The 13,278-nt window shown below is 36.3% G+C and overlaps 1 protein-coding gene across 1 annotated transcript; it reads left to right on the top strand.

Moving 5' to 3' along the window:
• The first annotated feature begins 350 nt into the window (after positions 1–350).
• On the top strand, positions 351–13,039 carry Prosalpha5 (proteasome alpha5 subunit). Its single transcript, XM_085942750.1, has 5 exons — positions 351–438; positions 2,276–2,532; positions 5,703–5,881; positions 11,826–11,938; positions 12,608–13,039. The coding sequence occupies exons 2-5, from the start codon at positions 2,276–2,278 to the stop codon at positions 12,788–12,790; spliced, it is 732 nt and encodes a 243-aa protein (XP_085798876.1). The 5' UTR covers positions 351–438; the 3' UTR covers positions 12,791–13,039.
• The last annotated feature ends 239 nt before the right edge of the window (positions 13,040–13,278 follow it).

The following is a 13,278-nucleotide window of genomic DNA, read 5'->3' as shown; positions in this document are numbered from 1 at the left end:
CTTGGGCGACGTTGCATATCTCCAACGGTCAAAGACAATGTTGCCGGCCGACTTTTAACATTATTTATTTTCGTAATCAGCGCTTTATTATTTGTTGGCTTTGATACCGATTCGGGCGTCTCCAGATACACAAAGACATCCCCAAATGGGGACCATACGGGGGTGTCACACTAGGTATATTTTAATAATTTGTTGCCCTTAAAATACCTAAATGTCTTTCTTTACTGCCACTTAGTTTCACGTAATAAATTATTTGTATTATAGAGGTATTATATAGATATTACATAGATATCTTTATTTTTTACAACATATTTGTTCGTTGTCTATTCCGTAGCTTCGATTCTTTGACCATAAACTAAGATACTTCGTTTCTCGTTTGACTTTTCTAATTTCTGCTATTCATCGTTAGCAAGTTAAAGATTGAAAGTTGTAGTAAAGGTATATTATTTGTTTATATTATTAAAATTCACAATCATACATTATTAATGCTTTCGTTAACGTACATGTCGGCATGGCAAATTGTTGATCGCCTTTTCATTTATTTTGTAATTCCTGCAACATCATCTACCAATATTAACCTAGAAACGCTACCGGTGAATATAAAGTCAGTTTTAATCACCAATCATAATTAAAAATCTGTAATCCAAATATTACAGCATGTATTGTGTTTATAAACGGGAACTTGATGTCGCAGAATTCTGCAATATTTGAAGACTTATGAATCATTATTATAGTTTTCATAAAAAACAATACACTGGGCATTTTTTAGTATAATGGAGCTATTCATAAAACGAGTCGAAGAGAATGGACATTAACATCGCGAATAATAGGGTAATCGGGGCCTTTCAAAAACTCAGTTTGGAGATCTCTAGGAAGTAGATGTATAGACAGGAATAATTGTCTTTAATTAAGCAGATTTTTTGAAGGGTTCCTTAAAAAAACTTTCCGTTCCTATATTATATTGATAAATGACAGTTCTGTGCCAAACCAGCGTCAATGTGACATATTCCTATCCTTAAAAAACATGATTTGAAATTTAGTCGCCCTTCTTTTTTATTTATTTTCTTTATTATGACATGGCTTGTTGTCATGGACCCCACTTCCTTAAGCGGGCCCCCAGGCTAGGATGTTTGGCGCCCCCCCCCCCACCTATTGCTAAGGGTAAAGATAGTGTGACGCACTGCAGTAGCGTTCTCCATATGGCGTACGCGGTAAAATTAGTGTATTTTTAGCAATTTTTTGTAGTTTTAATATGTACATCCATTTGAATTATGTAGTTGTCGAGTATCGGCACACAGTTAAAAATTGCATCGTAAGACCAATTTTTTAAAATTATTAATATTATTGAAGCAACATAGCTTTTTTTTACTATTAGTGATCTGTGTTTATCTCACTTATCTGGTCGACTCATCACGCCGGGCCTCCAGGCTAGAGCCCTGTCAGCCCGCCCTTTGTGGGGGCCATGCTTGTTGTAATCAAAAAATGTTATAGGAAACATGAAGTTGGGGTATGAATATGATGAAAGTGAACCTCAAAGATTGGTCACTATGACTTGAGTGATATTAATTTAGCTGCAAGTCATTTCATGTTGCATATTCATTTGTATTAAACTTAACACTTGTGCTCAGGAATTTATATGCCATGACCGTCTTAGAACTGTTCCCTTTCCATCAATCTGACGAGTGTACTTTGTAGTTGTAGTAGCGGGAACCACGCTAATTGTCATAGCTGATTTTGGGCAAAATTCATGAATTCAAGAATGAAAACTCAAACTAACCCAACCTAACAAATAATCCAGTATATCGGCTATTTTCAAAATGTGTTTGCTGCTGGCTTCCCCATAACCGACTTATACCGTTATTTTTGTTATAATGCCGCAGATAACCGCATGACCACTTATCATTTCATGTCCTCATATCATGTCCATCTAGACAAATATATTAAATATCTTTTTCTGTCGGCGGAGATGCTTTTCGATCCAATAATTGTCAATTTTAATTTTAATATTTTCATACATTTCGATGCATCATTCCACTCACATCATACATCATTACACTTACATCATACACACTAAGATTAAGTTAAGTTAGGAAGGGTTTGGTCTAAAAAAAAAGTTATAAAATTTCATGAAGTCATCTGCAGCACTATAACCTTATTATTCGAAAGAGAAGTAAGGGGAGGGGGTATAGAGATGTACTAGAATGAGGTCATCTTTATTTCCTTAGATGAGTCGGTCACAATATAAGTAGATGTCACACTATTTAATTTGTTTCAGATGTTTCTCACACGTTCAGAATACGATAGAGGAGTAAACACCTTCAGCCCTGAGGGAAGGCTCTTCCAAGTGGAGTATGCCATCGAAGCCATCAAGCTTGGCTCCACAGCCATCGGAATCTCTACATCCGAAGGGGTTGTTCTCGCTGTCGAGAAGAGGATCACCTCTCCTTTGATGGAACCCACCACTATCGAAAAGATTGTTCAGGTCGATACACATATTGGATGTGCTGTATCAGGACTGATGGCGGATTCTAGGTGAGAAATATTATGCAGTTACTTATTTATTTTTTAATGGTGTCACTTGTTCTCCTTCGGTTCTCGGCACTTTAATTGCAATCCGATTTAAAAAATCAGTACCACATACTTATTATATACAATGTTATTGGCATAAATAAAACACTCGTTCATGATGGCTGAGCGGTTACAAATGCGCCGGCTTCAAATGTCAAGGGTCCCGAGTTCGAATCCCGGGTCTAGTGAAAAAATCTCATGATTTTCTATGTGTGTTTGGACCCAGAATATGGCCCTAATAGATTGAGCAAGTGACATAACTATTTCTTGTTAAAAAAAATCTGTTAATACAACCTCCTTCCTGTAGAGGCGAAAACTCGTATGATGTTATTAGGTTCAAATATGGTAAAAAAAAGGCAGTTACATATCTCGGAATCGTAGTAACCTCACAATTATCGCACCCTACTACATGCATACAAAATGTAAACAAATACACTGATGACGTCATTTATAAAGTTTATTCAAAATTTTATTGGTGAACCAGGTATTTTTTGATAAGTTTACAGTATACCAGAAAAATAAAACTGTGTTTGAAAATAACGGTATGATGGTCCACTGGATAGAAAAATGGACAATATACACAGCTATAATATTCTGAATTCTTAACGTTTTTTTTTTTATTGTCTCTACAATCAATATGTGGATCTGAGTTGCCCCACGAAGAGGTTTCTCAGCAGATTTTTGCTTTTATGAGAAATATATGTTGGACACTTGCTCTACCTATTACATTGGTCCATGGTCTGGATTCCAACACACATTGCAAAAACAACCTGTGAATTTTCCAGACCCAGAATTCGAATCCAAGCCCTCGACTTTATTTGCCATCACTTTACCGCTCGGCCATCGCGGGTTTTACTGAATATTTGTAAACTTTAACAAAATTGGAGAAAAGGGGCGGTATGACAACAGGTCATGGTCAAAATCTCTGTTTTAAAAACTAGTGTTGCTTAACCTTTTCTATGCCTCACGATATTACTACGGCAGTATCTGACGTCGCAGTTTTTTAACAACACACGTTGAATGTAAAGCGAAGCTCTTAATACAATTTCTGTAATACCGATAATTTGTGTCTTAGTATTTCATAATTATTCAAACAAATGTCAGTGTGTTTAATTTTTTTGATTATGCAAATCAATCGACAATGACTAGTAATTTGAGTTTAAAGTCAGGCAAAATTTGTATGTGTGGCCTATCGATCACAGCCTCATAGAGTGAGATAACTCGCTGAAGGCATAGAACTAATTAAGAAGATTATAATATTATATGATTACTAGCTGACCCGGCAAACGTTGTTCTGCCATATAAATTATTTCTAGTGAATATTTTGGTTGTTAAATAAAAAATAACGAATGTATCGTAAGTGTGTGTGGATGGGATCTATGACAGAAAGAGGAACGGAGCGCTGTAGATGATGACCACCGATAAAAACAAAAAAACACCAACCATTAATTTTCTCAATTCAAAATGAGTAATGATGTTCATAATGAATGAATTACCTGTGGCGGGATCTCATTGTTTAATATTTATGCAATATCCGTCTTGTTCCTTCCAGAAAATTAGCGGATATTGGAGAGCGTCGTATGAACGGTGTGTGTCAGCGATGAACTCCAGATTATTGTTTCTTCTTCGAATCACGATTTCTCGCGTCGATGTGCGGTCGCCAACCATGATTCCAGGAATGTCGTCAACAACAGGCGCATTGAATCGACGCACATGCTCTCCAGCTGGTGTTTTATCAGGATTGATGACAATAGCGTGATTGTCACTTTGCAATTCGTGCATGTGTGCTTTGAAGAATTTCAATAATTCATTGTACTCATTCGACGATGCGCCTGGCATTAGGCGAATTGAGGTTATTGTAGCCGCAACGTGCATCCACACGATTAATGTCCTCACCGCCCATGAATTAGATTTGTAAAAATTTATGTGGTTCGTTTGGCATTGGCAGCAATGAGCCTACTTTGTGGTATACTTGGCCTTTGATTTTTAACGTAGAATGGAATTGTTGACCATTTGCCGCAGTATTGTGAACTATTTCTGTTGCTCCGAACGAAGTCATTTGGAAGCATGAATTGAATGTGCGAATGGACTTCAGGAATAGGTTTGAATCTGGAACCGTTACGATGAGCAAGCCGTTCAATGGTTCTGGTGGTATCTCAATTTCTGGTAGTTGCACTTTTCCGGATGCGCAACACGTCCCGGCTGACTCATGTTTGAATTTGAGCGCTTGATAATGGGGACATTCATTGTCCATAGCACCAATCAGCACTTTCGGATGAGCGGAATATTCAATATCTGGCTCGTACTCGAATGCGAGACGAAAGAACAAAGCAGATGTAAATGCTCGATGTACTTGTTGGCGTTGTCAGTCATTTGCTCTGCGTGTGTTAACTACGAACCGGCGTGCTTGGCTCCGTTCCAATTGTCGTTGTTGATTTCGTTCAGCTCGTGCCTCTTGTGATTGAGATACACGCAATTGCGACATGCTCACACGCACGTTTTTGTTATATTGTTGGATTTGTTCGTCTGTTCTTTCTGCTCTACTATATCGCATGTTTGTTGCTTTATTCGTTCGACGGCCCAAATGGCCTCCCTTGCGTCTTGCTGGCATTGTGCACTGTAATACACGCACACAAAAATAGATAAAATAAATTGTCAAAATGACGCGACGCTTCTCTTGAATTCTTCTCGGACATAGCGCCATCTGTCATTCAACAACATAAATAATTTCGTTCTGTTTGAAATACGAACGACGGTTAAATTTGTTCATACAAAAATAATAAAATCGCGATTAAAAAATGGGAGGGTGGGGGTGGGAGGGTGAAAATTTGGAGTTATAGGTATTTTTTGATGCCAAATGATAAAAAAAATACAAAAAAAAATTGTCAAAAAAATAAAAGAAAAAATTTTCTGGATAGAGATACCCAAATCACTTAGCGGTATGAAATATACTTGTTGACCTATTCTCATACCTAACAAATATACATAAAAAAATTCATAAAAATCGGTCGAGCCCTTTCGGAGGAGCGCGACCACAAACATCGTGATACGAGATTTTTATATATATAGAGATAAGATATGTTCTTTGGGTTAGATTCATTATAGGTTCTAAAATATGGTCTTTTTATTTATAGAACATTGGTAGAGAGGGCACGTGTGGAATGTCAGAACCACTGGTTCATCTACAACGAGCGGATGACTGTTGAATCGTGTGCGCAGGCCGTCAGCAATCTGGCCATTCAGTTTGGGGACAGCGATGAAGACAGCGGCACTGCCATGTCACGACCCTTCGGTGTCGCCATCTTGTTTGCTGGTCAGTAAAAAAATTATTACTTACTTTGTTCATTTTCCATAACACATTTTTTGCGTGTTCAATCAGACATTTTTATTTTAATGCTTTGATCCCACTTTTCATTGTCATAGCAAACCAAATATGTATACATACTATTTATATGAACCTTGAAAGGAATACCATCGATGTATGGCTGATATTTTTTTACTCATAGTAGTGGTGCACAACTCGCAGCTCAGAAGCCGGATTATATTTTAAACCTCTGTGACAATTTTGGCGAAATCGTTTTTTGTATTTTCTGTTCTTTTAATTAAAACCTGGGAGAACACATCACGGTAGATGGCATTTTGCAGAGAGAGCTCGCTATCGGAAAGGGAATGGCTGGAGCAACATTCAACTCGATGCGTAGTGTCTGGGACTCACGATTGTACTCGGTCAAAACCAAATGCCGCCTTTCCGACGCTTGCATTCTGATGGTGCTGCTTTGCGGTAGCGAATCATTGCACCTTACGAAGGCTCAGAGCAACCGTATACTGAGCTTCAGAAACAGATGTTTGCGATGAATACTGGGTGTGTGGATGACTTTAGGAGCAACGAGGAGATAAGAGAATGCGCCAAGCAGCCTCTCATCACGCTAAGAGTGAAGAGGCGACGTTGGACCTGGCTCGGCCACGTGTTGCGGATGCCAGAAGAGAATTTCAACCTGGCTTGCCTGTTTTTCAAGCGAACCGGATTCCGGCGTCCTGGAAGGTCGTTAAATACTATCTATAGAGTGTGTATGGCGGAGCTACGGGCAATGTTCCCTGTAAGGTGTATACACTGACCAAAATGTGTCTGCACACATGTTTTGATCCCCCACACAGTCCTCACACAAAAATATTGTAAAAGAAAATTTCATTTGCATGCACGAAACTATCACATGCACAATTCTTCGACTCATTTCTCGGAAGGCGATGGTCAAGTGCGACTAACGACTAACAAGCATGCAAGTGAAATTTTACAAGTGGGATATTTATTTCAAAAATTATCATTGTTAGTGTTATTATTATATAAAATCACTGAAATTAATAAATATCTTAAAAATATGAGTTTTAATGAAACACATTAAATTGGGAGTTAATTTACCGTACCGGGTGACGGCCTCTCACTGACGGGTGACATCAATCCTAGTTACGCCACTGCTCAGATGTGTTGATGAGACCCGCACACAAAATAGAAAAATTAGAGGGAACGTTGGCTACGGGATGCTGGTTTGACCTGGAACGATGCAAGAAGACTGGCAAGCGACGGATTCTTGGAGACGCCTAGTGGTGTCCATATGCTCCAACTAAGGGACGGATATGGCCGAAGAAGAAGTTTTATATTACATGGCATAGTTGAGTAAAATCCCCAATGATTTATATGTGATTTATTGCACAACTTCTGACGGCACTTACCCACATACATCACCCACGTAGTATATTTTCTCCTTTCAAAGTTTCATAATTTTGACCACTATTCGTTTTTGACGTAATAATTAGTTTCATCAATGACATGCCTTTTTTAGAACATATAGATTCAAATTTTTTCAAGAGTAAAAAAATATTTATCGTAATAACAAATGGAAATGCCGCAAACGTCCGTAAGCACGAATTGCATGTACAATGCCGCAAACTTATCTGAAAATTGATGGGGGAACCACAGTCGAAAACTACCCAATCAAGACTCGCAACTGGACAGAATTTGACATTGGAATGGTGTCCATATGGGTTCTAGTTAGAGGTGAGTTGGAAATACTGTCACCAGTTTGTGTACTTAAGTTTCGGATGAAACTACCCATACTAAGTATTTGTGGCCCAATAAACTTGTTTCAAGAAACTTGAAACGTATTAGATGTTCGAATTCGAACGCATTCGATGATATCATCGCCGTGACTCGCCATTCCGTGATGCTGGTTGACTTTCAACGCTATTGATATTAAATGCGCGCGAGCGAGATATCATGATACACGTATGTTTAGCCGTGATATTATACTCAACTGTCATTGTTCTCCCTTTCTCCTCTGTTGTAAAGTTGGTATAGTGAAGGACAGAAATGGTCACATGTTCGTTTTATAGTAATACTATTTGAGTTCGCCTTAGTTTTAGTTTTAAGAGTTTTAGTTTCAGTTGAGTATGAGACTTTATCGAGTCCCGGAGTTCGACGCATGGTATGAGATCTCGCCGTCCGCTAGCTAGTTCGTAGTCTTGCTACGTATGAAATCATCACCTCGGACGTCGCGACTCGCGTATGTTTAGTAATACTACGGAATTAGTTTCAGTTGAGTATGACATTTACATCGAGTTGACGTCAGTCGCAAGTCCCGGAATAGCGGAGTTCTGATAACGCTAACTGACTACGCGTTTATCTGGTTTTGTCACGTCGAGTTTCTCGATTTTTTAGTGTTATAATTGGAATTTATAAACATAAACTGAATTCAAATTGTATGCATGATTGTATAAATGGATAATAATTATATTATACTTAATAAACAATTTGTGATTTCTTTTATTTTGTTAACTGTCAATTCATGGTGGAACTGCATTGTATTGTTGTTTTTATTTAATAAAACGCAATTTTTTTTATAGTACTTATTCCACTTTAATTAATATATTAGGACCGGTTAGTTGAAAATGTCCCTCTGAGGCGGACGAAACCGATCCTAATATATTAATTAAAGTGGAATAAGTACTATAAAAAAAATTGCGTTTTATTAAATAAAAACAATTTGTGTTAAAATGTGATACACCCCTGTTACAGGCGGGCTTCTCCCGGTGTAAAATAATCATTTAGTAGTCATAAGTCGAAACGTAACCCTGACCTCTAGAAACGGCTTCATAAAACATCTAATCTGATTCCTTGCTCAACTACGTAATTTTATTTTTTTTTATTCATGAGTAAAGGCCTTCGTCCGGTGCGTGAAAATCACTTACTGGGCGGAGGTGTAATTAAGATAGATTTTAAAGTATAAATGATGATGGATGAAAGAGATAATTTTAAGATTAAATATAAGTACTTATTCATATATAATAAATTTTGCCGCGCTTGCCGGCAACGTTCAAATTTCCACGCGCCTGCGCCGGGGTGGTCCTCATGATTCGTCAAATCAAAAACATCACGCGATAAAATTTAGCCAATCACGAGAGTCCTTTTTGTTGGACGGCGTGGGTACGCGAAGTTTGAAAAAGAAAAAGAAAGTAGTGAGCGTCTCTTTTCCAACATGTACGGACCTGCGAAACTTATTGTTAAAACAAAATATGTAAACGTGTAAAAAAAATGTAAAATATAAGAAGATTACCAAGTTAAGCACGAGACAGACGTGGTTTCATTTAATTTCTCCTCAATTTAAAATATCTTTTTTTGTGAATCCGGGGTTCGATGGACACCTGAGCTAGCCGCCGGAACCCCGGGTATCTCAAATGGCTACTAAAAGGTTAAGTTTCGTGTGGAATCGTTCCAAAGAAATAGTTACAAATTATGCCATCTGTAATATTTGTAAAATAAAAAATTCATACAAGTCAATGTCAAATTTGAAGAAATTTTTACAGCGCAAGCACCCAACTATTCATATTGAATTTGCCAGGCAAAATATAGCTCCACCTGTAAATGAAAATGCTTTACAGATAAATGAAACCAGTGCTTTTAATGCTTCAGTATTTTCTACTGAAACAGGAGTGACTAGTGCCATACTGCCGTATTCATACACTTTTGAACCGCACTCAACGTAGTAAGCGGTTTATCGGCCGAATAAGAAACCTATAAAAAATGAGATCCGCACAGGAATGCGCACGAAAATGAAACATGCGGTCCACCTCCTGTCAGTTTGACACATGACAGGAGCATACTTATATACGTAAAGAGTCGGCAAAAATGAATTCATTACAAGTTTTTTGTTGGTTAGAATTGTCATTATACTATAATATATGTAATACATATAATTATAATTAAGAACCCATCAATTTTGTAGATTCGGTAGAGCATTTGCGAACTTTAAACAGTAATTGTGCCGTTTAAAAAACACATCATGAATTTTAATCCATAGTCTAGATACAATGCTCCCGTGGTTCGATCACTCACTACAGACGTCATAAAAAATGCAGTATTTTCCATGGATAAGATGGATTTACGTAACATTACGATAAAATAGGTACTACATAATAATATCAGCCTACTAGTTACTGCTTTATTTAAGATATTATATATGCAATTGGAAGCAGTCTGCATTGTTTCAAAATATCACCTAAACTGAAATAAACAAGATTAAAATCTCAAACACACTGGTAAGACTGTCATAGGTTGATTGGTATAAATTATAAATGAAAATAATTAGATCCGTTTTCATTTCATTAGGACTTCATCCATTTCATTTCAGTACATTCGCAGTCAATAACACGTCATCTCATAACATAAATGAAGTTAGCTGCGAGACAAAAGTGTGGCCACTCGATTCTTAAATAAATATTTATATTGTTAGAAGTATAAAATAAATATGATGTCATAACTAATAAATTATTTTTAAGTACATGATAATTATTCATTTATGATTATTAAATTTATATGGTACCGTTTGGACATTTTTACACCAATTCACAATTTCAATATTTTAAATTAATTATCGGGGAATCAAAATTTAAAAATTGGTAACATTAGTCTCGGCATGACGAGTATTACGTCAGAGACGTGATGTCACTATTCAACTGATGCTATTTAGGTTTATGCATGCAAATTTGCATTAAATAGCTTGAATGCAGTTAGCTGTTATATGCATACGCCAGATAGTTTCAGCTGTACCTATCTCGAAAATGGGACTTTTCGAAAAGCGGATGTATTTTTAACGATTCTATTATAGCCGATATTTCAAATACTAGTATTTTGGAACAAGTTTCGATACTAAGTATTTTTTAATACTGGTAGTAAGTATACTTAGTCTTCAAAATCGACCAGTTTTCCCACCTCTAGTTCTAGTAATTCCATTTTTGACCATTATTCAGATACGTTGGTTGGACTGTATGTCGTGTACGGCATAGATATTATGGTATATCGATACGCGTGGTCAGTTTGGACTATCTACTGCCACCTATTGTTGGAATATCAAAGTAATATTTGGCGAGTGCATGTATAGTGTATGCCGCGTAATTTAAACCGATTTACCAAAAGACAGCATTATCTCGATGACGCTCATTTTCCGGATATGGTCTCAATTGTAAGTTTTGTATTCTGTGGTAAATCAGGAATGTTTTTAAATTTTGGTTTGTTGAGAATTTACAGGCATTTTGCTAAAATTTAAAAACATCCAAAAACATGTAATCTAATTTAGCACAGAATACCAACCGTACAAATAGCTGCCCTGAGATTTGATGTTATGTATTAGACGTATACGCGATACACGGATATAATGATGAATAAGCACTAAATAGTGCGTTTCAGAAATAAACAGTATTTTTCACTTTCTCTCTACTTCAGAGATGACATACGTTTTTCATTTATAATTGGATGCACCCAGTTTCAAATAGCTGTATCTCCTTATGGCTATACCTCAGTTGAGGCATGGTCTAAAAAGATCGTGGCTAGGCGATGCGCGGATTGCGGGTCGCGGGTGCAAATGACACATGCCGAACGCAATGTAATTTGTCATATAAATCCAACGTCCATTTAATGTTCTGTTTATTGTTCTATTAGTAACAATAATAATATATTCATTGACATGTTTTCTTTTTAAAGTAAATGGTTAACGTTTTTAGTCATCTTTACACGATTTAAGAATTAATACCCCCATCGCCATCACGAAACAAATTGACGTAGTCACACCTTGACCTCAGACTGCCAGCAAGTCCAAAATTTCGTCGCGCCTATAGTTGAAAATTATTTGCCGTTACACTGAAGTATCGCCTTAACGATTTACAATTCCATGTTCTAATGTAAAATTGTTTACTTATAATACTTTCAGGTATTGGCGTGAAAGGACCGCAATTGTACCATATGGATCCCAGTGGAACTTATGTCCAGTTTGATGCAAAAGCCATCGGTTCCGGTAGCGAAGGTGCTCAACAGAGCTTACAGGTAATGTTTTAAACCATATTTTCAATAAAAATAGTTTGTTAGCTTAGTGGTCCTAGTGCATGAAGTCACTAAAGTGGCACTATGGCTACACCTGAGTTCTTAGTGACGTATCAAACGTTGACTCATTTTTTTAATTAAAAATAACTTAAACGTCATCATATCAAATAAACAAATTGAATGGTTGAAGATTAAACAGGTACATATTTATGTGTGAGGCAAGATTGTTGTTTGAAGAAAAGTTGTTAGAATTTTATTCCTAATTTGGATAAAGTACATTCCATGGATTCATTTATATAAAATGTTGTCATTATTTTGACAGCAACGTGTCTAATTTGAATATTTTGTTTAATTATCTTATCCTCCTTCAAACACTTCCGATGTTATAGAAATATCAATATTTTACTCAACTTGATAATTGGCGCGCTTGTATTCATTCAATCCGCAGCACACATTTGAAAAATAGGTGGCCAAAATTAATTACCCCAAATTTTATTTTAAGAGTTTATTTTGTCGCCCAATGTATATAATTATTGGGAAATCCAGTATTTTTTTTTCTATTGCATGTTCACGATTAATTTTAAGTTTGAGCTGATATGATATTGGGTTTTTAGCATGTTATTCTATCTTTTACTAGCCAAACTGAAGTGAATTTCATTGCCATTATTCTAGGAAATGTTCCACAAATCAATGACACTGAAGGAAGCTATCACCTCGGCCCTTACAATTCTCAAGCAGGTGATGGAAGAGAGGCTTTCGGAAAACAATGTTGAAGTAGTCACACTGACTCCAGGAAATCTCTTCCACATGTTCACAAAAGAACAACTCACTGAAGTTATTAAGGATATTCCATAAATAGTAATAATATTATAAAGCATCTGGGGAGGAATTTTTTTTTGTTGTTGCAAGTAAGAAGAGTGTATGCATAAAATATTCGATTGAATTTTCCAAGGCTGTTTATTGAAGTCTAGATGATTTTTACAGCCAGTAAATAATTAATTTGAGGTATTGAAGAAGAAACTGAGTCCATCTTATTATTTTCGTTGCAACGTTGTCTTTTTAATATGTATTTTATATTATAATAATAAAAAAACCAAGTCAAAATTCTTGTTTTCTTAAAAATTTACCATTATTATTAATACATAGTGAATTACAGTCGAGCTCGGTTATTACGATAGTGAGATCTCGGATGTAACGAGGAAACATTCGTTGACATTTTAGTTTATGATTTTCTCCATACATTTATTCACTTTTATAAAGAGCTCCTTATCAGATATACAGAGCTAAAATATCAACAAAAATTTTCTTAGAACTTAATGTGTGGATCGTTTAAAAACATTTCG

This window comes from Rhyacophila brunnea, unplaced genomic scaffold (assembly GCF_057557595.1).
Source record: "Rhyacophila brunnea isolate RB1 unplaced genomic scaffold, BYU_Rbru_1.0 scaffold_15, whole genome shotgun sequence".
NCBI classification, from domain to species: domain Eukaryota; kingdom Metazoa; phylum Arthropoda; class Insecta; order Trichoptera; family Rhyacophilidae; genus Rhyacophila; species Rhyacophila brunnea.
This window is presented reverse-complemented; position numbering and strand designations above follow the sequence as displayed.

What these genes read in the sequence shown, in the direction of transcription:
- Prosalpha5 (XM_085942750.1), top strand. Translation starts at nt 2,276, where the DNA reads ATGTTTCTCACACGTTCAGAATACGATAGAGGAGTAAACACCTTCAGC. An exon ending in GGACTGATGGCGGATTCTAG is followed by an intron (nt 2,533 to 5,702) that starts GTGAGAAATATT and finishes TTTTATTTATAG; the next exon opens with AACATTGGTAGAGAGGGCAC. An exon ending in TGTCGCCATCTTGTTTGCTG is followed by an intron (nt 5,882 to 11,825) that starts GTCAGTAAAAAA and finishes TAATACTTTCAG; the next exon opens with GTATTGGCGTGAAAGGACCG.